The 25,195-nt window shown below is 40.5% G+C and overlaps 1 protein-coding gene across 5 annotated transcripts in view; it reads right to left on the reverse strand.

Annotated features, from left to right (window-relative positions):
- The window catches only part of LOC309714123 (phospholipase D1-like), a 54,575-nt gene that overhangs the window by 26,150 nt on the left and 3,230 nt on the right, over positions 1-25,195 (reverse strand). For 2 of the 5 annotated variants that reach the window (XM_082546302.1, XM_082546303.1), the window contains exons 2-8: positions 2,918-3,088; positions 2,665-2,828; positions 1,872-2,011; positions 1,613-1,718; positions 1,445-1,510; positions 889-947; positions 567-659 (exon numbers count right to left, since the gene is read on the reverse strand). In XM_082546302.1, the coding sequence (XP_082402428.1) occupies positions 567-659; positions 889-947; positions 1,445-1,510; positions 1,613-1,718; positions 1,872-2,011; positions 2,665-2,828; positions 2,918-3,056 (767 nt within the window). In that variant the 5' untranslated portion in view covers positions 3,057-3,088. Of the gene's footprint in view, positions 1-566; positions 660-888; positions 948-1,444; positions 1,511-1,612; positions 1,719-1,871; positions 2,012-2,664; positions 2,829-2,917; positions 3,089-14,334; positions 14,545-25,195 lie in introns of those variants that run through there. The other 3 variants (XM_082546305.1, XM_082546301.1, XM_082546304.1) reach the window with 3 other exon arrangements.

Here is a 25,195-nt window from a genome sequence, read left to right on the forward strand (position 1 = left end):
TGTTGTTTAGTGGACTTACCTGTTAACCCTTCTTTCCTGCCATTAATAAGAGGCTCTGTTAAAATGACGTGTCAGCATTTTACTCCGTATCCAAGGCATTAACGATTCTGAACTGCAGTTGTACAATTTGCAGACCGTTACAGTGATTTTAACACTAATTTCAAGTATAAATCAAAGGAAGGTTTGTACAGATAAGGTTCCAGATAAGATAGCATAGCATAAAACATTGCTTTAAATGCTTTATATTTAAATCTCATCTTCAGGACGTTTGGTTTGTCAGCTACATAGATAGATTCAAATGTTTTTCTTAAATCGAGTACTAACTTTTCACTTCAGAACCCCCAAGAATTGAACCCTTTCCTCAGATTAAACAGCCAATAAATACAGCATTGCATCTTCTGCATAGACGAGGTGATGCACCGGTAAGATGTCTCTAAGCTTCCCCGTCATTTCCTGTTTTACCCAAGCTGCTGTGTATTTGTGACATATCACAAGCTCACATTGAAAATGACCAAGACTATTAAGGCTAAGCAAACATCCTGTAAGAATCCTGATTATTTACTGACCGTTTGGACCAGCGGTAGCACATTCTGCTGCGACCACAGCAGTTCATGCCGGGGATCCGATGGCCGCCGGATCTCTTCAGCACCATTCCCTCTCTAAAAGACAAAAGGACAGTTCATAATATAGAAAAATACTTAGAAAGGACTGGTTAGGAGAACCTTATTATACAAAGCAAGACAAGATTAAATATTTTGCCATCAACTTTAACCTGCACTCCCCACCTACACCATCTTTGAGTAGAAATTTCAGAATTTCACTGGATATATTTCTTAAAGTGCAAGATTTCAGTGAAAAATTGACACATTGATAACAAATGATTCTTACAGTCCTTTTGGTCCCAGGTCGTGAATGAAAGACAATTGACTAACATCAATGAACTCCATCTGAAAATCAAGCAAAAATATTTATAAACTCACTTTCACAAGATTGTTGTCTACTTATCATCTTCTAAGTTGACCTGAAAAGGTCGTCAGTGTTTTCCAAAATATATTGAAACCTTTCAAGGTTAACTGTTATGCTTTTCTCTATTATGTACAGTGTTACTACAGTGGATGTTCATATTAAGCATTGCCAAAGTTTTTAAAAATGAAGCTCGGATTCCAGAATACTCTAAACACTCAGTTTCTTTCTCTCTTTTTTAACCCGGTCATGTTAGATAAAGAAGCCCTGCCCACTTCTTACTTAAACCTGTTTGCAAGATGTAGCCAATCAGAAGTTGGCTTAGAGGGGGTTGGACCTAAAACTGAGGGGCCAAGTTTAAGGTAAGAAGGATTATTTGGAACTGTGAATTATGCAAAGTGACTCTGATAGAATCCAAAAACAAAAACATGGAGCTGAAAATGAGCAGAATGTAGTTACTTTGTAACTTTTGTGTCCTTACCGTAGCGTGGTAGTTCCTATACATCTGCATCGCTAGCACAGTATTCAAGTAATCTTCCAGTTGTTTCTAGATCAAGGAAACAATGAGAAATATTCAGTACAATTTAATATACGTAGTACATAAATCTGGTACCATAAAATTAAATATCGGCCATCAGGAGCAATTTACCCTTCGACTGGAAACTCCTCTGTCCAGTTCGCCATCGCCTCCTCTGGGGAGTTCTGGGATCTGGCTCACCTCACTCCTCAACGGTATGTTCCTCTTCACCGTGTGACTGCAGAGAGAGAAATAAAATAAAGTTTTGTTAGGAGGCTGTGTGTTCAAATCCAAGAACATGCAGTGGAAATACAGGCAGAAAAATGAGCTCTGCAAAGCACAGTGAAGATAAAATATGAACTGTGAATAGGCACAGGAGGCACTGAGGTACCTGCGTGGAAGTGGAATCTTCATGAAGGTCTTGTATGTTCTCAGTTCTCTGTGGAGATCGATGAAGTGCTTCTCCTTCCTCTTCACCAACCATGTAAACTCTCCATGTTTCATCTCAATTTTATACACAGCTGGCATTGACTGCACACACAGCAGGGCCTCCAGTTATTTACATTCAGTGTTTATCATTTCAAAAAGCTCATCAAATAAATGGGATTAGAATAAAGTTTGGGATTTAGTCTAAAATTTTGACATCATTTCTTTTGTTTCTGGTTGATAAACTGCCAACTTTTACTACGTTGTTGGAATCTTTAAGTAATCGAGTTACCTGGTTTTCCTAAGCAGCTAAAAGTTTCCCTGGGACACTGGAATAATGACTTCTTCTGCTTTATCCATGACTGTAGATGCCATCTCAGCTGCTGCTACACCCAACCTCAGCTACATCAAGTTACTAAAAATGGACCTTTTCAGTGCATTTTTACTGCTGGTGCTTTTAAGAGCATTTTAATGGACAGATATTCACCCATCACCTATGTTACAGTATTGGTAAGTAAAACTCTGGTACCCAGTTTCTTGCTTAGCCCTAATCAGCAGGTGTCTGTGCCTGTGTTGCATCCACACAATATACAGATGCAGCTTGCTAACCATCTAGCTGCAACTTAGCACACCATCCTCTTCTACAAATATAGTCCCTTCTGGCTCAAACTGTGACGTCACAGTGGCTACCTCCATGTTTCATGTATAGTGTACGGCTAAATGCATTTTCTTCCCTACAGTGACAAAAAGCTCTTCACCTTGTTGACGCTCCTCTGCGTGGTGAGGTTGAAGCGGTCCTGAACTGAGGTGAAACGCTCCACCTCCAGGATTTTGACAGTGATGGGAGAGGAAAGGTAGACTTTGGCCTCTGTCTCCTTGAAACCCACTGTGTTGTAAATCTCTTTAAAAGGCAAACCCTCTGCTATTGAAAAAATATAAACAGTTACACAAACAAATCGCTTACACAACAAGTAGAGAAACACCTGTACAGAGTGCAGTGATGGCAGGTACCAGGTGCATTGGTGTCTGTCGTGTCATAATCTCCATCGCCTAAATCGAGATCGCGGGTGTCCAGATTGTCCATGATGTCGCTCATATCACTGGCAACCAGCTGCAGGGTGCTGGACGATGGCTCAATCTGCTGCAGCATGGCTAGCACTCAGTCTGGAGCCCGGGGCTCACCTGGCAGGTAATGAGGGAATATGGTGGTTAAGTCAAAGATAAGGAACAAAACTGGATGTGGTCATCTAGAGTAAAACAGATCAGAATGTGCCAATTAAACTTTTAGATTTTAAAAGCAACCGTCTCTGTGGATAAAACTAGCTCTAAGAATCCTGTTCTGATGTGTTTTTAAAACTCTTTATCTGACATTAATTGCTTATTACAGACTTCAGGTTCAGTTGCTGTGGGGGAAAAATAATCAGGAAGCCTTGAGTCTGGTCTAAACCAACAGAGAAACATTTGATCTCAGAGTCAACATGTAACCACTCGCTGCTTGTGCACTGAAAAGAAATGTCAGGGTATCATTAACGGCAGCACAGCGACCAACATCAGAGCGCTCTAAACCCATTACAGTTCCTGTCTGACGGTCAGTTCAGTTCATTAAATGGATCATTTCATGTTGCCTGAAAAGAACTTCAGGTGAATTTCTTAATTGGAATTATGCAAAATTCCCGGTCCACATCCCAAATTTTGGATGAGTCATCCAGCCAACATGACAAGCTCACTGGTGTGTTTCACCCACGCACAGCATTTCTCTTCACATTCATGTTTCTGGGTCAGTTTGTGTGAAAATCCTCTCCAGTGAATCCTCTTCATTCATGAGTGGATTAGTGTCTTATGTGAGGTTAACTGCCGCTGCGGGAGAATAAAGGAGGAGGAGAATGGACCGGTAGGCTGTAGTACAAGAAAGGGGATTAAAGAGGAATCCAGGAAAAGAAAAGATGTGTATAGAGGTTAAAAAATGGATAAGAGCGCTTATAAGAAAGCACGAGAAAAGGTTTCTGAAGTAAAGCAATGCTTTACCATGTGGCAATCCTGAAATCCTGACTGACATCACTGATATAAACATCCACATTATCATATCCAGGTTCCATCTATCTGCCGTTTGGAGCTGAGTAAAGCCCACTTAGATTAAAGCTGTAATGTTTAAAGATCTTTCAGGTGAAGTGTGAACTTTATTTTATCAGGTGATCAGCCTGTGGTCAGAGGATTGTTCCACAGTCTTGATGCATGCTCAATTATCCAGGGAAGGACATCCCGAAAAGTTGATTCTGTGCATTTGGATGTAATGCTACGTCCAGATGAACAGAATCAACCTTTTGGGATTGTCCCACAGATTTTTTTGCAAACATTTTAGCAATGATGACAGATTAACTGTTGGGTTTAGGTCACACGAATCAAAATCAGATATTTTCTCTCTTTTAGCTCAACTTTTGGTCTCCACCACATCCTCAGGCTGAACACTGACCCCCAACTCATGTTCCAACTGTGTCTGCTTGCTGCCTAAAATGAGATTTGTTCAATAAGAATGAAAAATAGTATCGTTGTGGGCTATAAAACTCAAACATTGAACTGAAAGATGCCGTAAATCTTTCAGCATGCTGTAATTCTATAAATATCTTGATGTGTGCTGAATTGTATACAGTTTTCATGTGAGCAAATAAGAATTAAACACTAGTTGACATTGACCTCCAGAACCACCACAGGAGCCCCTAATGAATTCTCACAGTCTCCATAGCTTTTAATATACCCAGCACCTTGCTTTACTATGATACATATGACATCCATCCATTTTCTGATGCTTAATGGGTCCAGGTTTTGGAGGCAGCAGTCCAAGCAGAGATGCCAAGACCTCCCTATTACCAGCCCCTCCTCCAGCTCTTCCAGGCGGGGGGGGAGGGGAGGAGGCAGAGGTGTTCCCAAGGCAGCACAGAAACATGATCTCCCCGTGTGTTCTGGGTCTGCCCCGGTGCCTCCTGAAATAACAAGGTGGTGTCCCGGACACATCTTAGTCAGACGGCGAAAACGGGCTCAAAAAACTCAAGTTAGCTCTTTATATGCTTTCATTGATTTATCATCTTGATGCATTCTCAATCATCCAGGAATCTCCAAAAGTTGATTCTGTTCATCTGGACGTAGCGTTCTGTGAGAGAAACGTTTCGTCACTCATCCAGGTGACTTCTTCAGTCTCAGCTGACTGCAGGTTTCCCCAAATATTATAAACACTACATTTGCATAATGACTGAAACCAGCCCACTGAGGGAACAATGGGCTGGGGGGTCAGTTCCTTAATCATAATTATGCAAATTCTCATGACCATTGATCAACAATCACTGACCAAAACTCACTGATCAATGGCCATGAGTACCATTCACAGAGAGTTGGGGAATGGCTGCAATCACAGCATTGTAAGATGGCGAAAGATGTACCCTTAGGCCCCCTCCTTGATTCAGAGATGGTCTTTCCCTTTTCATGTAAATGGCCTCCTTGACTCCGCCCTCAAACCAGCATTCCTCCCTGTCCAGGATGTGTACATCCTCATCCTTGAGTGTCCACTGGCCTGTAGGTGTGAATAGACTGCAGAGTCCTGGCCTGACGAGGTAGCTCTTCTGTGTTGTGCCATCCGCTTCGCCAGAGGTTGTTTGGTTTCCCCGATGTATAAATCCTGGCAATTCTCCTGGTACTTAACAGAGTAACAGAGTTTTTGGCGCAGCGTGTTTTGGGGTTTAAAAGCCACAGAGACCCGGTGTTTGCATAATTATGATTAAGGAACTGACCTCCCGGTCCATTGTTCCCTCAGTGGGCTGGTTTAAGTCATTATGCAAATGTAGTGTTTATAAGGTTGGGGAAACCTGCAGTCAGCTGAGACTGAAGAAGTCACTTGGATGAGTGACGAAACGTTTCTCCCACAGAACGCTGCGTCCAGATGAACAGAATCAACTTTTTGGAGATTCATTGATTTATATTTTCCTGTTTTCTCAGCATGAATAGTCGTCTCTGTGGTGGCCCTGTGACAGGCTACAGACGTGCCCAGGGTGCAGCCAACCTCTCACCCTGTTAAATGTGGCTGTTAAATAGATAACTTGAAGAAAATGGACGGCTTGATTTACTGTCCATCATTTTTATTGATCATCCTGAACCAGCTTCTACTTCAAACTCAATGCTGTACGTCATTACATTTTGTGGGCATCTCCAGGGTGATGCAGAGGAGGCTTAAAAGCAGGAAATAACTACACAGCTTCCTTGTTTTTAATGTGTTTTAATGGACAAGTTTGACGCCGACTCATCTGAAATAAGGTCTGGGGTTAAGACGAGCTTAAAAATATGAAGCTTAAGTAAAAATCTCAGCTGTCAATTATGAAGCTTTTATATTGTGAGACATTTTCAGTGTCATCACGCTAAAAATAGGAAGTTATTCGTGGTTATGCTGACATCATGCGGTGTAGTTTATAGTTTAACGTTAGTGCTTTGCTTTTAGGAAGATCTCAGTTAAGTTGCAAATAATATGTTACTGATAAACTTCTTTATTATTGCAAAAAGGTATTTTCTTTCAATCAAAGGAACCAAGGCAATGCTAACCAACTTCCTGGCTGGCCTTCAAAAAAACAAAAAAAAAAACAAAAACCAAAACAAAACAAAACATTAAATAAACTGCAAAGAATTCCGGGTCCATGATTTCCTTCTTTTTTCTTTCTTCTCTTTTCTCTGTTCATAAACAACAATTTTAATAGTCAAATCTAACAAAGATTGATCTTAGATTTACGATATGTTTATTAATTGGATACCTTCAGATTGCAGAGGACTTCCCCTTTTAAATTTAACCCAAAGAAAGAAAAATATTTTTAATTCACTTTCACCTCATCTCTGCTTATATTTTAACAGAAACATTAAACCAGTGATATCACACATTTAGGTCCGTCAAGGTCTCTGGTGTGAAGCTTATTTGTAAAACTGTCATCATGTTTGACTAAAAACACGTCTATCTAAAGGTAGCACATTCTAAGAGGCAGCAGAAATACAGTCGATAATAAGATTGTGCTTCATTACTGTTCTCTGTTTAAAAAAATAAACCACGCAGGAGTCAGATTTCTGACATTATGATGCAATTCCTGCCGGACAAAGTCTAACAGCTCATTCTTAGGAAGAACATGGGTTATGTTTGGGTTTAGTCAGAACTGGTTTCACTGTGGTCTGTCTGCTTTCACTTCCTGCGCCAACAAAACACCAAGAACAACCACACAAGCAGGAAAACCGCACCCCGCTGAACCCCAAAGAGCATTTCTTTGCTTGCAATGTTTATTCACAGATAAAAAATCTGGCTAAATAACCGTTAATCCAACTCTCCCACAGCCACGCAAGCCATCACAGTTTACACACACACACACACACGCACACACACACACACACAAATCATGCATTTTAAAATAAATGATTTAATCCAAATCCTTTTTTATTAAATTTGAGGATTTCACACAAAGCCCCCTATTAAACTATCCACAAATAAACAATAACAAAAAATAAACAGCAGCCAAGTACAGAACTAAAGCATGAAGGAGTTACATAATGATTTGCTATTCAAACTCCATCAGTACGTTGGAATTATCACTCCAGCCCTGACCTTTGCATTTTTAGTTAGAAAAACTGTCTGAACAGCTGCTTTGCAATATTAGGAGAAATATGAGCAAAGCTTCTTGTTTCATACTGAAAGTCTAGTAGGAAAGGGAAGGAAAGACGACGACTCACTGAAGTGTCATTTGCAGAGTCAGAAGGAACACGAACACGAACACACACACACACACACACACACACACACACACACACAAACAGAAAAAACTGTACTGTCCGTCACTAAGCACTAACTAAAGGAGAAGTGCAGATTAAGTAACCAACTTTGAAGTTACCAACTTGGGTCATGCATGAGCCTGGAGGGGTGCAACTATAAAGCTAGATTTATGGGTTAATGAGATATGTCCAGTTTACAGTCAGACTGGTTAGTGTCACAAAGTTGCTGGCTCTGTTTTTATCGAGCTAGATCACTATGGTAACTTATGCTGTACACATATCCCAGACTGGAGCAGGTTTCATTTGATTTTGGTTTAAAAATCACCCCAAAGTGCCAAATTTGAGCGAAATCCTATTTTTTCTGCTTCCAGAGTATGTTTTGTAAATGCAACATGTTGAGCAGTAACTTACTAATATCGCTGAACAACAACCAGCTGCACAGTTAGAGCCGTCAAAACAGCTTAACTGACAGATATTAACCATTATTAATGAAACTGAGCAAATATAAAAAGAAATATTGTCAATAATGTTTGTTATAAACATGTCTCCAGTCGATCTCTGAGGTAAATAAAGATCCACTATTGGAGCATTTATGATCGCCCACATAAAGTTTTTAAGGACACTGAGATCATCGTGGATCATCAGTGCATTCTCAATGTGAAAATAGCTTTTTTCTAATTACTAAGATTGAATGGAGTTTTGTGGGTGTTTATGGTCCTCTGCTGCTGTGAATTTCTACTGTAAGTTGCAGATTTTTGTTTCTAATTTGTCGGTTTCATCCACCCAAACATTTCATCTCCAGTTTGAAAATATGTTGTAAAGAAAAAAATATTATAGCGTTATATAGTTATCAAACAATCCTGACTGATTCACGTCACACAAACACACCAACTTTGAGGTGGATGGACTACAATAAAGGGCCGTGTCAGGTTTCTGAAACTGGAGGTTGTGAAGAGCATCGGTTCACTAAATCTGGACAGAAAAACTTCTGACAAAACTTCATTTATGCTGAGACTGCAGACAGCAGGGTCATTGGGCTTTAAAAAGATGACTCCATGCTGTTGCCAACAATACAGATAGACTGGGGAATGTTTTCTTGGCACACTTTGAACACTTAATTTACCAGTAAATCGTGGTTTGACTGCCACGACATGAGTGTTTCTGCTGACTCTGTACAGTTTTCTTTATTGCCACAGTTTACTATCGTCTAATGGCTTCCAACACGAAGTCAGAAGTCAAATTTTATGAACATGGAAATGCAATCAGTGACTTCCGTCTCAAGAGAAGACGTCTAATAAACTGTATGCATGTTGAGATATTATGTACTAATTATGTACTAATAAGTTAATTAGCTTTCCCTTTAGCAGTCATGTACAGAATCACCTCTCACTTGTCAAATCTCATTAAAAAGATGCTGAAAAACTTTGTTTACTCAGCCCCAAAATAAGTATTTAATTTTGCTCATTTAAAGCAATGGTTCTCAAATCTTTTGTTTACCCTTACCCCCCTGAAGCCCCACTTCAGGAGCCATAAAAAGCTCACGCACAGCTTGCACAGGCTGAAAAGCTTGGTTCATTTATAGGAATGGGTACCGGTATCCGGGCCGTCATTCTTCTCGGGCGAGTAGCTTAATGTTGTTCGTGTGTAATTTACGTTGAGTAGGCCAACTATGTTATTAAATTAATGCATGTAGGGTGAACTAGCAAACACCGTCGTAGTTATATGCGGCTGTCTTCATGTTTGATGGCAGATACATCCTTCACTCTGGCCAAAAAGGCTAAAATGACCAAAGAAAAAGTGGTCGAAATTCATAGGGCAGTGACAAAATTTAAAGTCAAAGATCTCCATCCATTTTCAACGGTGGAGTCAAAAAAAAAGAAAAAAGACGGCTTAAAAAAAAAAAAAAAAAAAAAAAACATAAGACGACAACGTTTGTGTTCTCCATTCGTTAAGCACGAGCACTGTTTCAAAAATACCGATTTGGCACCGGTATCGGATAAAACCTAAACGATACCCATCCCTATTCATTTAGCACCAGTCACACAGGCCTGGAGACTGGTCTGCAACCATTTGGCAACCATGGGTTAGTAGAGAAAGTGTACGTGGGGGTTTAGCAGTCGCTGGGTTGCAAAAAGGTGCTGCCCCAAAAATCTTCTTACAATCTTTTTAAGTGGAAGATGCCGACAAGCAGACAAGTCAACATCTTCCAAGCAAACTACCAACCACAGGACCCTGCTAAATTCACCCAGCAGACTACAGCAACAACTTGTCAACTGCTTAGGGAATACCTACAGACAACAGAGGTTGCCAGAGGGTTGACAACCAATCAGTAGGCCTCTGAGCTGTTTGATAAACTGGTTTAAAACCAACGTAAACAAAACGTCCATATACAATGTTTCCTTGTCACCACTTATATTTAGCTATTAGATACTAACCTTTCACCCCAATAATTTAAAAAGCTTAAGAAGGTAGAGCATCATGATTCTACTAGTACATCCTGCATATTAGACTTTCCCCTTAGTACACTACTGAGTTAAAAAGTACACACTCTTAATTATATGTTCAGTTGCAAACTAAAAGCAAATTTCACGCAAATACTGTGGCCTTTACTGAACCATAACACCACAAACAAAGAAAGTTACACAGTCCTCACAGAAAGATACACACGCGCAGTACACTGCATGTATTATGCAAACTAGCTACGGAACAAAGATCGTGAGTGTTTCTGGGTTTTTTTCCTCCATCAGAGTCGGATTGAAAGTGTGTATCTGAGGTGTGTCTCAATAACAATAGCTGTTGGTGGAACCGGTGGTGCAGGGATGGAACAAGAGGGGAAGAAATAAAGGAGAGGTTAACTAAAGTGAGGAAAAGTGGCCTACAGTCAGATTAAATCAATAATCTGAGGTGTGATGGCATAAAAGAAAATTTTAGCCTAGAGTTTTTACACTTAATAAAATCAGAAATGGCTTCAGTTCTGCTAAATTTTTCATCCACTCTCATGTCTGTGCAGGAATAACACAATAAGAAATCTTCACTTCTAAAAATTAAAGAGGAGCTGAAACTTGTACTGTGTGCCATTTCTTTTCAGTTTCTATATGAACTGAATCTGACATGTTCTGGGTTTGAAATATCCAGTAAAACAATCAACATCTAATTAACTCGCTGCGCTGGTTTCAAGAATATTAAAACGTTTTATTTTATGATGTTTAAACCTTAATTTTTCCATATCAGAATTTTAAAAAGTTTTGGTTCAACTTTGACTATGGAGCCATTTAACAATCTTCATCTGAAAATAATACTCAGCACACAAGGAAAAAGTTACGGCAAATCTGTTGAAATATACTTGAAATAAACTTGAACAGGGGCAGCACGGTGGCACAGTGGTTAGCACTGGTGCCGCACAGCAAGAAGGTCCTGAGTTCAATTCCACCATCAGGCCGGGGTCTTTCTGTGTGGAGTTTGCATGTTCTCCCCGTGTTTGCGTGGGTTCTCTCCAGGTACTCCGGCTTCCTCCCACCGTCCAAAGACATGCAGCTTGTGGGGATAGGTTAATTGATTAATCCAAATTGTCACTAGGTGTGAATGTGAGTGTGAATGGTTGTCTGTCCCTGTGTGTCGGCCCTGCGACAGACTGGCGACCTGTCCAGGGTGTACCCCGCCTTTCGCCCTATGACAGCTGGGATAGGCTCCAGCGCCCCCCGCGACCCTGAAAAGGATAAGCGAATGGATGGATGGATGGATGGATGGATAAACTTGAACAGACAGTGAAACCCAGATTGTGCGGATTCATTTTTGTGTAATAGACTGACGTACCACCTGTTGTTGTACTGCTACCTATAGCACAGCATGTGTTACTTAATCACAGTAATATTATGTAGTTCAAAGGCTTATCACAGTTTCTCTTAAGTGGAAAATAAATGTCATAACACACATACAATATCACAATATGACTCATTCATGCTTTAAATACCTGCAGGTATTTGTGACAAATTGTCTACAAGCCGTGTGGTTTATTTCTGCCAACATGCCAATGTTGGTAACATCAATGTTAGCAGAAGTTAATTAAACTTAGAGGTTTGCAGTCACAGTGCAATTTAAAACCATGTTACACTGACATTTATCTGAAAGTGGCGGTAAATTTGAACAGTCCCAACTCCAAACCAAATAAAAAAAATATAACATTTCATATTCCTGTCTCAGGGTGCTGGATTTGGGGCAAAACCATCCATTATTTACAATTTATTGTAAGTGGTTTTTTGTCATCATGTGTCATTATGTTTATAATTTTTTAGATATTAGATCATTTCTAAATTAAAGACAAGTATCAGATTACTTTTAATAATGATTCCTATGATATTAATATATCTAAGACCACCCACCTTAACCTCTTTGTTTTTCATAAAGTTATTTTAATGTTTTAAATACAGTTTATTGAAGAAGTGACACATTACATTTTCTTTGTATTAATACTTTAAAAAGATCTGAGTATTTTATTTCATGCAAACATATTCAGCAGTTCGAGAGCAATCTTATCTTTAATATGTAGTGCTAGTTATGGCCATCTGACTATTATAATTCCTCAGTTTTTGCTCCAATTTTGGTCTCCTCCACCTCCTAAAAACAACATTACCAATAAGACTGGCTGCTTTCTTCCCCAGCTTGTCTGTACCTGCCTCCACCTGCAGATTTATAGGTTTTCTCTCTGTAGGTTAGAACTAAAAGTGAGCTCTGTGTTAATATAAGACTATAGATTAATGGGGCTTGCAGAATAAATCCTCTTCATTTAAGGCTGTTTTGTGAGGACATGCCCGGAGCTGCATTGTAATAAATCTCAGAATCAGGGGAGGAAACTGGGCTTGAAGGCCCACTGTTGACCTTGGAAATAACAAAAGAGTATTTTAAATTGATTAATGCAGACAGTGTGTGTGTGGATGTGTGTATACATTATGTCTGGCCCACTGAGCACTCACATTAATTGGGTACAGTGTGGCCCATTACCCCCACACAGCATCACTCGCCAGCCAGGTGGCAGGATGCTGAGCCCTCTCTCACACAAACACACTTTACTCAGATAATATAAGAGTGTTCTTTGTTATTTAAAATGATATTAGAATGTATCAGAGCTCTTATGCTAAAGAAAAAAATAATGTCAGGATTGCCTAAAATATTTGTTATCTGCACTCAGAAACTAGCCTGAACTTAAAGGAATTTCATAACAATTCAAATAAAGTTACTTTAAGTTGAATGAATACAAAGTTGGTAGACTGACAGCTTCAGACAGTGAGATGCATGATGTCTGTACAAAGGCAGGGACTGAGTTCAGTCCCAACCTTCATCACGGTTTGCATTAGGATGAAAATAAGCCATCGGACCAAATCTAAACAAACACAGCATGTTTCTGTTGTGCCAAGTCATGATAAACAATAGTCTCTGGGGAGTTTAAATGTGCTTTAATCCTGCTTTCACAAACTCAGTTTAATGAAACGAGTGATTGCTCACCTTATCTTAAAGTCAGAAGAGAAGAAAAACACTTAAATAATAATGAGAAAACGATTCAATAACTAAATAGTATAAAATAAGGACCTTAAATGTAAAATGAATGCAGGTAATTGGGGATGATATTATTTTTAGATTATATGTTGGAGAAGACAAGGAGTCAACTGCCTGTTCAGTAAGTGATGAGCTGGGTGGTCTGGATACACTAATTATCCACCAGAGTCACACTGCTGATCAAACTGGATTCAAACACCAACACGAACTTCACAGCTTTTCTCACTTTTCTATCACAAGTCCAGTCCCTCCACATTTTTTCTTTCCATTTAGATTGATGTCTCTGTCAGCCCAAAAAGCACAGCTGCACAGACTAAAGATAAACCCAAATATATCATCACACCGGTAGAAACATTTCAGAAGCTGCACCTGGTTTCCTCTTTGGACACAATTGTTTCAGCTTCTTCAGTCTGACTTTCTCCTGCTTGTGCAAGCTCATCACTACTTTCACTGCTTCACCTGGAAGTAAACGTGTCTCCTTAAATAGAGAAATGGAGCTGCAGAAGCCTGATGGTTCATAAACCCAGTGGTAATTTTGCATACACACTTTAAGTTCACACACACATTCATACTGCACTTTATTCCCTGATTAAGCACCTTCTGTAACATTCACACACTCTAATGAATGCATTCAGTTCAGTATCTTGTTAAAGGATACATCTCCATGCAGACTAAAGAAGCCGAACACTGAACTGTTGACTTTCCGATTAGGAAACGACATTCTAAGAAGACTTTAGCCTCTGATATTAGTTAACAAAGCTTTATGAGCCAGTTATTGACATTCGGCCAACATGTGAGTGGATCTCTATGAAAAACTCTTGGATTGACTGTTTGGCAGCCTCTTACAGCGCAGATGCACACATACACTGATGCCATTTAACCTCAGCTGCTACTCAACCAAATCTGGTGCACTAGAAGTGAAGTACAACACTGCTGCATCCGGGTGTAAAACTCATACAAAACATGCAACAAACAAAAAATGGAGAGGAAACTGGGAACCAGAAACAGGCTGTTTGTGACAATAGGAGGATCCTGAGGAGCACGCACACATAAATGCCACAAAACAGCTCTACAGAGTATCAGCATCCACTGACCTGAGCCCGCGGAGGTCGAGGGACACCCATCATCATCTTTAACGTCTTTATAACCATCATCATCATCATGTCTTTTCTTCCCAGCGAGAAAATAAACTTCCTCTCAGAAGAAGAAAAAAGAAGCTGCCACTTCACTTCTAAATCTGTTCACACGTTCATGCACACGCTCGCTGCGGTGTGCAGTACACACACACACACACACACACGATCCTGACAGCCAATCTGCAGGTTGAGAGCAGAGTGCCACAACCAGGCAGACGGACAAGGGAGAGATTCAAGAGGGTGGGACAAAGGGGGGAGGGAAGAGATCGTATTGGCCAGGGGGACACTTGGTAGCCAATGAGAGGGCTGCTCTTATTCCAGTTTGCATTAAAGGGCCAAACAGTTAACATGAGAACCAAATTACATAATTTTCACGTTTTGCCTTTTCAATTCAGGCTACAGCTGAAAAAGCCCATCAGTTTTTAATCAGAAAGTTTTAAATTGTTGACAATTAATTAATTGTTAGCTCTCTAAGCCTTTTTTAAAAGAAAAACAAAATTCAATCATAATTCAACAACGCAGCGTTTGATGAGAGCCAACTCTCTGTACTCTTCTCACAGGAGTGGGAATGAAAATGAACCAGTGCAGGTGTTGAACTCCAGGCCTCGAGAGCCGGTGTCCTGCAGGTTCTAGATGTGTCCTTGATCCATCACAGCTGATAAATGGCGAAATTACCTCCTCAACATTTCTTGAAGTTCTCCAGAGGCCTGGTAATGAACTAATCATTTGATTCAGGTGTGTTGAACCAGGGTGTCATCTAAAACCTGCAGGACACCAGCTCTCGAGGCCTGTAGTTCGACACCCCTGAACCAGGAAGGGTGCTTATGAAGGTTTTCTTTGTCATATGTAGTTCTTTAAAGTCTGAACGCCTAAAATCACCACACCTAAATCTGCACTGCACAGCCTATTATTGTGTTAAGACACACCTTGTTAACACAGGTTATAATATAACATCCAGCTCCACCCTTTTGACCTGAAAAACCCAGTTTATACCAGAACACTGAGCTTTCAGAGAAATGAACCAGTTTAGGTTGAAGCTGTAGTTCTGCTGCTTTACAAAGCATTAACTGTCATGTTAAAGGCGATGGCTACACAACACACGTGGATGTTTGTGCTGTAAATACATCTTAGGCTAGTGTGTGTGTCCTTTTCCAAAACCTCTGCCAGTCAATGAGCGTGCATTAGTAGGACATGCTAGTATTTTTTGGATGACACCAGCTTCACTGTATTCTTCCATTGTGAATGAAATATGTGTGTGGGTTTGTAAAAAAATGTGTTTTTTTGACATCTTCAGAAGATAGCACAGACACCTGCACGGTCACATTTTTCTCTGAGTGAATGAGAAATTGTTTCAGGCTAAAAAATAATAAAAATTCTTGAATTAAGTGAGAGTAAAGTTGAAAGCCGGAGCAGCTTTCAACCGGAACAAGCAGTGACTCATTTTTGACATTCCAGAAAAGGACCAAAACATTCAGACTCCCACCCACATGTGAGCCACTGCAACACACGCACGCACGCAGACGCACACACACACACAAAGCTGGGCAGGAAGATGTATGAAGCCTGAGCCTAAATTGCAGCATTTCTCTATGGAGTTTGTACATTTGGGGGTGGAAGTGACAGGCACCAAACTAGTCCTTAAAATTACGGTGCTTGTTATTCATTTCCTGCCCCCTGTATTTTATAATCTCACATCACTAATTAATATATTTTAGTCCTGAGTTTTTTTATGAGCTGATCAATATTTATTTAAGCCCGAATGAGAAACAATGTTTTATCCAGATTAAAGTTAATGATTAAGAGTTTATAACCCAAAAGACATTCATAGATTATCTTAAGAGAATTAGAGAATCAAGGGCACATAAAACATAGCTGACAGCAAACTAATGACTCAATGACACAATATTCTGAGTTTATATAGTGACATAGAGGTAATCTAAAAGTAGTGGTACTAGGGCTGGGCCATATCATACCATTCAGGTAATATCAGTATAATGTTAGGCAATGATAAGAGAATGAAATATCGCGAAAGAATGTGGGTAAAACGCGCATGCGCAGTGCCTTTGTTTTCATACGCACATGGTGGAAAAAGCATTTCGGTGACGCAGTATGAGAAGAGCGAAAGCAGATCGTTGAATGAAACAGATGAACCAGAACTGGTTTGTAAAAATGCTGCAACTTCAGTGATGTGGAGCCGGTTTAGCTTTCGTCCCTCAGATACACAACAAAGCACTATTTTTGGTAGAGCATGCAAGCGGTCGTCGTTATTACCAAACCGATTTTATGTGGCACACTGCGCTCAAAAATCTGCCAAAAAATGTTTTCGTACGACTTTGCTAAGCTACGAACCCGCACCGCTTGATGGATTGTTGAAACATTATGGCTGCCGTAGTCGGGAGCCTCGTGGAGTGATACGTGCTTCAACATAATATTACCGTACTGTGTGTGGATACGTTTTGTGGATATTCTACATGGTTATGTTGAGGATATGTCGGCCAGTTTCCACTGGAAATGCCTTTTGGTTAAACTGTCAGCGAGGAATTTGCACTGTTACGTTTTTATATAACTTTAATGAACATAAAAAAGCTGCTTGTTTAAGTGAAAATACATTGATGGGGTTTTTCTTGCACTAATAAAGTTGTGGAGTTGTAAAGCATTTTGTCTGGTCAATTATATCGTTATCGCAAATTTTCAAATGTACATCGTGATAAATATTTTTGGCCATATCGCCCTGCCCTAAGTGGTACTGCAACAAAATGATTCCTGTGCAGCCCGATAAGCATTTTCCATCGCAGAATGATTATGAAGGACGCCACCAGCTGCACACAAGGTTGATTATTGCAGTCTCTAATTATTCTGTTTGTTTTTGGGGAGTTTTTAAGTTACAACGCTATGAAAACACAGCTAACATGAATAACAAACGTGGTCCATATCCATGTTTGAATATCTCAGGTTGAACTCAGGGCAAGATGGACGCTACACTGACTCGCTGTACCATCTTGTGGATTAAAATGGTATTACATGAGATTACAGCCCCGTCCCAGTTCAACTTTAGTCGATATCTCAGCAACACATAACATCACAGCCGCTGTTTCTTCACACTCTAATGGTATTTTAGGTAATGTAGATTTAGCAAAGTATTTTAAACAGAAAATGTTGACTTTAAGCCCTGAATTAGTAAACCATGACTTCAAAGTCAAACCATCTGTTTTTCATGAATTGTAATTTTGGTGACAGATAAAAACATTCTTATGAAAGTAGCTTTGAAATTAATTAAAAAAAAAAAAAGAAAATCAGCTGCAGTATTAATAGGATGATGTTGAACGCTGGAAAGCGTGCAGCTATTTTAATCTCGTCTTTTTAATAAGCATGTAGGGCGGCCGTTGCACTGAAACACTCTCTTGCAGAGGTGTCATGTCAGCTGCTGAAAAAAGAAGAAGAAGAAGAAAGTGAGAAAAGTCACAGGATCCTGTGAAATGATCTTGTGAAACCCAGGCCTCTGAAAACAGAAGAATGTTTGAATGTTTATGAACCAACTACAAGGTCCTAAAATAAGAAACCGACTGAACACAATCTGCCTTAAAAAGGTCATTAACAAGTTACATCAAAGGCAAACACCTGGCACGATAACAGGTCTGCGTGTAGAGCAGCCCCTGCACCGCATGCTGCTATTTTCTGATGCAGCTCAATGCTCTGACAGCTCATCCTTGTAAAAGACGATCATTAGGCGACAACCGGCTCCACTATTCCTCTTAGCTGACACGGTGATGATGTTCCTGGCTGATCTTACAGGCCATTAAAGACACCCAGCTCTGCCCTGAAACACTTTGATGAAACACAGCCTTAACTTGTAGAGAGGCCAAAGCATACCTGAATTCATATCTGAGCAAAAACAGCCGCTTCTAATTTGACAGTTCAATTTGTTATTGCAAGATGAAAGAAATGTCAGCATGTGGGGTTTCCAGACAATAAGGCAGTTCTTGTTTGTTTTTTAGGTGGTGGACAGTCTGCACTGGTGGTTAGCTACACACAAGGAAGTTACACATTTTCCCCTTATTAACATGTTCACTGTCACATAGAGCCATTAATGTGTCACACTCTCATAATTCCCACCAGCAACTGTACGAACAGGCCGGGGTTAACTTTGACAGATATTAGGAAGCACAGACGGCCATCAAGACTACCAACAGGCTACAATGACCCTACATTTTTTTTAAGGATCATATTATTTTAATTTAAAGACAATAAAATCTCTTTTATATCCAAAATCCGGAAAACTCATCACATATGCATGGGCATGTAATAATAATGATAATTCCAACGGGGCTTTAATAATTCACGGCTGTGTACCATGCAGGGTTTGGTTTGTCACTCCTTTTGAATTAACAATAAGACAATAACGGTATTTCATGTGCTGCAGCTGCCTTTGGTTTCTGTATTTCTCTCTTTGTTTTTTATTACTTTTAATGGTTTTAAAGAACAAAATGTTGAAATAAGGCAGCGGTTCTTTCACTGACTTCCCAGCATGCATGTGGAAAGTTCCGTTTTAGGAATCAGAGCCTCTCAGCGGTCTAAAACAATGACCTGCTTAAGTGATTTCCTTCCACAATGCACATGTCATCCTGTAATTACTGGGTAGAGCTGTTGCAGGAAGCTCAGCTCCTCCATGACTCAGACACAAAACACACAAGGTAATAAAATCACACTGTTAACATACACAGACCCAGGACATGGTGATAATTACACTTTACTGAAAGCCTTTAAAGTGCAGGAGAAACATAACTGTTCACTAAATGCGATGACAATGAAGACAACACGACAGTGACACTTAGTGGTCAGCTCTGACAGCTGCATCACCTGTCACACCGATCAGGTCTGCACACACACCTGGGCAACATTTCCTTCTGGAAGGACAAAGAGGCAAAGATGGCATAAACACGGGGCCGCACATCATTGCTCACATGTCCAGGACTGCACTGCTCTGTTATTATCAGCATGTTCCAAACACGGCATGAAAACCCGTCAGTTGTTCTACAAAGCGTAAAGAGTATTAACAGGAACTACAAAGAGAGATCGAATTTCTTCCATATAAGCTTCTCTTCACTGCCTCCCATTAGACTCAGAACTGAATTTAAACTCTTCGTCAATCAGGAGACAGACACCTTTAAAGATTAGGTTTTCCTCTTCAAGTTAGGCCTGGGTCAGGTGACTTTAACCCTTAGTAATTCTCCTATAGGTTCAGACTGTTGATGAACTCTCATCAAGTCCCCCACTGAGCACTTCACTCATTTTTATCTGCCACCCATGCATGAGTTTCTATGCTCTTCTTTTTTGGTCTGAAAGGAACAACTCGGGATCCCTGGGAGGAGCTAGAAAACATCGCTGGGAAAAGAAACATGTCTTATTAGCCTGCAGCCAGCATGAAATAATGGATCTGAATTCTCCGATTATCTGAATGACCCTTAAATGTTGCAGCTTTTATCAGAATAACAGACTGTTTTAACCGGGCTTGACAGAATAGGAGGAAGTGATATTGTGGACGTTTGTCTCAAAGGAGGTCAGATTTAAAACCACAAACTATGCAGGTTACAGGTTATCTGTCCAATCTCTCTCTGTAGGTGAAGAGAGTCCTTTTTTTCTATCCGTCTGTAGTTTCCATCATTTTCCACAGATTTCTGTGGAAAATGATGGACTGTCTGCTGACTCAATTCCCCCTCTTAGGCAGCCAAAGACAGCGACATGTTAACCCTGCTTTCTTCACAGCCATCGGCTAAAAGCCAGACTTTAGAAACGTGTCAGTCCTGTCGTTCTTCTGTAAACTAAAGTCAATCAAATTGGACAAGGAAGACAACACTCACATATAAAGCAGGATAACCTGTTAATCTTCTGATAGAGTTGAGTTAAACAGCAGCACAGAGCCAGAGTCCATCAGTCGACTAGTTTTATTAACACGTCGCTCCCTTTTATTTATCACGGGTCGTCCTCTTTTCCTGCTAAACGCTAAAAAACGAGTGAACGTGCGCCTGTTTGAGCTGATTTAACAGAACACACTGGAAGGTGTGCACCATCTGATCACCATTATTACTTAAATAACTATCACTGTTTGATAAATGCTAAATGCTTAGAGCCAGAAAACAAACACACAAACAAACAGCAGACTGTCTGGTTTAGCGTTTCCTCTGGGCTGGTTTACGACCTCACTAAACTATTTCCTGGTGAGTTTATGATCGCTGTCACTAGATTTGAGTCTTATTAATCAGCGTGTTGTTTATTTTGCAAAATGTGGTCCCATTAGATGCAAAAAGCATGTTAAAGCAGGGCATGCTTCACAGCACGCAGCATCAGATCCAGCTCGCTCTACTGAAGTCTGATTTTTGAACATCTCCAACCGAGGACTTTATATATAGAAAGTGATTTCTCTTTCTTTATCTCCTACAAAGTTGGGAGCGTGGAACTGTCCAAATTGTCTTGATATGCTGAAGCATTAAGAGTTTGTTTGGCTGAATCTAAGGGGCTGAGCCCAACATGTGAAAACAAACCCCTCACGCTAAACTCCCCCCTCAACCAAACTTTACATGTACCGGTCTCCTGGCAACCGCCAAACCCAGACTCATCCATCAGACTGCCAGACAGAAAAGTGTGATTCATCACGTCAGAGAACGCGTCTCCGCTGCTCCAGAGTCCTGTAGCAGCACGTTTTACATCACTGCATCGGACACTTTGCGTTGCCGTTGGTGATGTAAGACTTGGGTGCAGCTGCTCGGTCGTGGAAACTCTTGAGCTAATTGTGAAGCTTGGAGGTCTGTAGTGGTTGACTGCAGAAAGTTGGCGACCTCGACCCCACTCTGTGATTTCACGTAGCCCAGCACTTCGTGACTTCTGTCCCAGATGTTTGTAGAAGCAGTCTGCACGCCTACATGCTGGCTTTTATACACCTGTGGCCATGAGAGTAATGGGAACACCTGAATTCAACTATTTGGATGGGTGGAGTAAATATTTTTTGAACTGTAGCGTAGATTGTTTGAGCAACATTGGAGAGCTCAGATGAAGACGAACTGCATCTGGGCTCAAGGTTGCAACACACTTCCTTTTTCTCGCAGTAGAAATGTGTCGCTGAGAGTGTGTGTGTTTGTGTGTGTGTGAGTCTTATCGCTGAAGTAAGAACGAGTAGGAAAGACGCCCGATTTGTATCCGTCTCTTTCAGCATCAGAACACTCAGCATTTCGTTCTCGATAACATTTCTTGACGCCATCTTTCACCACTATCACATGATCATAATCTCCTGACATAGATCATGAGAGCTCACCAGCCAAACCAGTGGCACAACGGACTCTGTGTACAACTCGATTTACTAAGAGATGTCAGGCATCCAGCTGACACTCCCACAGCAAACTGAGTCACCGTCATGAAAAGGATAAAAAAAAACACATTTCCAGTCAGAACTGAAGTGAAATAACTGGATTTCATCAGGATATCCAGCAAATGTATCCATTTGACAGAAAACTGCTCAGAAACTACAAGCCTGAGTAATTTTTTGAGGCCAGTGATTCTTTTTATGACACCACCAAACATTTAAAGAGGACTTATTCTGCATTTTCTGTTGCACTGTTACAGATGCTCATATTAAAATGCCGGTTAAGAGCAGCGAGACTATAAAATCAGCAATAGAATAATAGTTAACAGATGCGTGTAACGTCTTCAAGCTTCTCCAGTTATTTTTAGTTAGCTATAGAAGGAGTGATGTCGAAGATAAAGGTCCAAAAATAGAAAGAAATCACCAGGCCAACAAAACGCACCAGCTGAAACATGCATACTTTTCCTGTTTGCGCAATGAAACGCTTGATGCATGTGCAGGTTCAGGAAACGTGTGCAGTTTCTGAGTTTGGATTCACAGGAGTTAAAGTCATGTTAGTAAAACACATGTGGCCCAAGCTCATCCTCTAACCCATCATTTTATAAATCAAAAGCCTAAAAGATCTCACAGTTTTGTCCCATTACAAAGAAATCCTGCTGCACCTTTCTTTCACCTCACACTCAGCAAAGAATCAATCAGTGAAATTAGAGAACAAGCACAGAACAAGTAAAAGCAGAAGTTATTTGTTGCACCACAGCAAATGTCTTGCATTGTTTAAAAAAGTGAAAATAAATAAATGGAGATTTAATGCTGCATCTGTAGATGGAAAAACAGGAACTTTTCAGTCAAGTAATTGAATACTGACGATGAAAATATATCTCACTTTGTTATTTAATGGTTTAAGCATTACTTCGTCCTTTCTGAAGAACAGAATACAGTGAAAAAAATGTTTTTAATCTAGTGGCTCAGATTGGACTCTTCAGCGAGCTGGTTCGGGCACATATGAAGAACTAGCTGCTTAGCATGGACCAGTTAGTTTGTGCGTCTTGTCTTTGTATAGGTAAATAGTCAGAGTGAGGTTTACTGTTACACCTGCAGATACAACATGAACACAAAATCAACAACCTGTTGGTCTGCCTGGGATGGAGTCAGATTCCCAGCTTGAGTTATTCTTTTAGTCAGCCAACAGCTACAGTTTCTAATAACGAGGTCAGTGCATGTACAAATACTCCCTGGGAGCCAAAAGCTCATTTTTCAGCATCCTCTGAAAACTTTTTCCTTGTCTGAGCTCTGAATGATGTCAGCGAGGGAGGTTATCCTGTATATGGTAAACTCAGGCTGAAACGCTCCACCCGTCTGTTGCTCAGACCTACGAGGAGCTAAAACAGCCTGTTTCACACAGATCATAAACTGCATCAAGGCTCAGTATTCGATTAGAAAGGTTTATTCTGAATGTGAATCATGCAAAGCTACTCTAGTAGAGTCCACGAATGTAAACAGGGACCAGAAAATGAGCACTGGAAGAATAAAATATGGTAAATGGCCTGTATTTGTATAGCGCTTTTCTAGTCCCTGATGACCCCAAAGCGCTTTACACAACATCCAGGCATCCACACATTCACACTGGTGATGGCAGCTACATTGTAGCCACAGCCACCCTGGGGCGCACTGACAGAGGCGAGGCTGCCGGACACTGGCGCCACCGGGCCCTCTGTCTTGCCCAAGGACACAACAACCGAGCTGGGACTCGAACCGGCAACCTTCCGATTACAAGACGAACTGCCGCCAATAACCCCAAATCTTTTATTTTCTGTATGATATGCATCTAAAATAAAAGTACTCATTAAGGAGTGAACCTTTTTAAAAGGAGATCCTCCGGGTGACCTTTGTGTTAACCTCCTCTCCCAGTCTAACTCAATGGTAGGTTAGAAGGTTTTCTGCATGTTCGTTGCTTACAGGCCAGAAGATTAAAAAAGGGTTCAATTGATTCTGAAATAAAGTCCCTTTAAATTAATCTGTTAAATATATGCTAGTGTAACTTATACTGCTTTTTTAAACTCATACGGCTTAAACACATTAATATAAAGAAGGGATTTTAAATGTTTTAATGGCCCTGTCCCACTTTCCTCTTGTTTCCAGAATCATAGACTGCTGCTGGTTTGTTTAACACCTTCAGCTTTACCGAAAAGCTCAGCAGCAGATTAATGTCAGGAGCTTCAGGCGAGTCTCTGATTTCTAACAGGTTTGCTCACGGCGTTGATTAAATCTTCCTCTGATGGCTGTCTCGACTGCAAACAGACACAGGCCACATTTTCCTTCACGGTGATTAGATTCTCCTGAAAACACCAAATAACTGCAGTTTGTGCGACTCCTGGCTATTCAGATTCGACTCGATGGCACTGATGGGAGCAGACTTAATTCAAGTCGACGTGCTCCTGAGGTGAAGCTCAAGCTTGCGACCTTTCAGCTACAAGATCATCTCTTTAACTCTGAGACACAGTCAAGTCACATTAATAAATCAGAATTTGTTTTGCTCCCGTCTCAGCAAATTCAGTGTGCTTTATTCAAAAAGAGACGTGACTAACTGTGACTTGACGGGCAGCTCTCCTTCAGGGATATCTTGACTGATCGCCAAGTCCCTCTAGATGAAAGTCTCAACACTTGTTTAAAACATCTCTGGGCGGCTATTTGAAGCTTCGATCTAAATGAATCGTCTTTCCTCATTATCATATCCGTAACAAAGACACAAAGACTAAACTAGCTCTACCTCAAACAGATGCAGCAGTACTGACATAAATCCGGGGATTTTAATACTTGAAGCATATTCACTTCTGTATTTGTTCAGGGCCTTTTGTTCCAGTGAAGAGACAACATGACGTTACTTGAGACAAGAGTGCTTCCAGCTCTGCATCGACAGTCTGCCCTGTGCGGCCATCAAGCGCACAGCCAGCTCCTTAAAGAAAGGCTTTGCCCAGTTTGGTGCGAAGGAGTGTAGTAGAGCTGTGACCAAAGACTGTATATAATAGATGGCTGCAGCCACTGTCACTTTACCCACCATCATATCTTATACTGAAGCCTTGGATCACTTTGAGCTTTGTCATGTGGTTGTTCTCAAACCAAATGTGCTGAGAAAGGGCTCACAGGGCAGCCACGCTATAAATCACACCCCGCTTTATCCTGCTCCATAACTCTAAGGAGACCTTAACTACCAAAACAAGCATCACGATGTCTTAATAAGACTTTAAAATAGCAACTGAGGCCATAAACCCATAAGGAACATGTGTCCTGGTGTCATAAATCAAGTGAGAAGTCGGGTCATTTTATCATTGACTTCTATAGGATCTGACTTCTTTTTGCAAACAGAGGACACGTTGCAGCAGCACAAACTCATTTTTTAATATCACTGATGGATTTTTCAAATATTTAAATTACACTCAAAGGTTTGTCAGCTATTTTGCAAGATAT

The sequence above is a fragment of the Aulonocara stuartgranti genome, assembly GCF_965226115.1.
Source record: "Aulonocara stuartgranti genome assembly, chromosome: 9".
Taxonomy (NCBI): Eukaryota; Metazoa; Chordata; class Actinopteri; order Cichliformes; family Cichlidae; genus Aulonocara; species Aulonocara stuartgranti.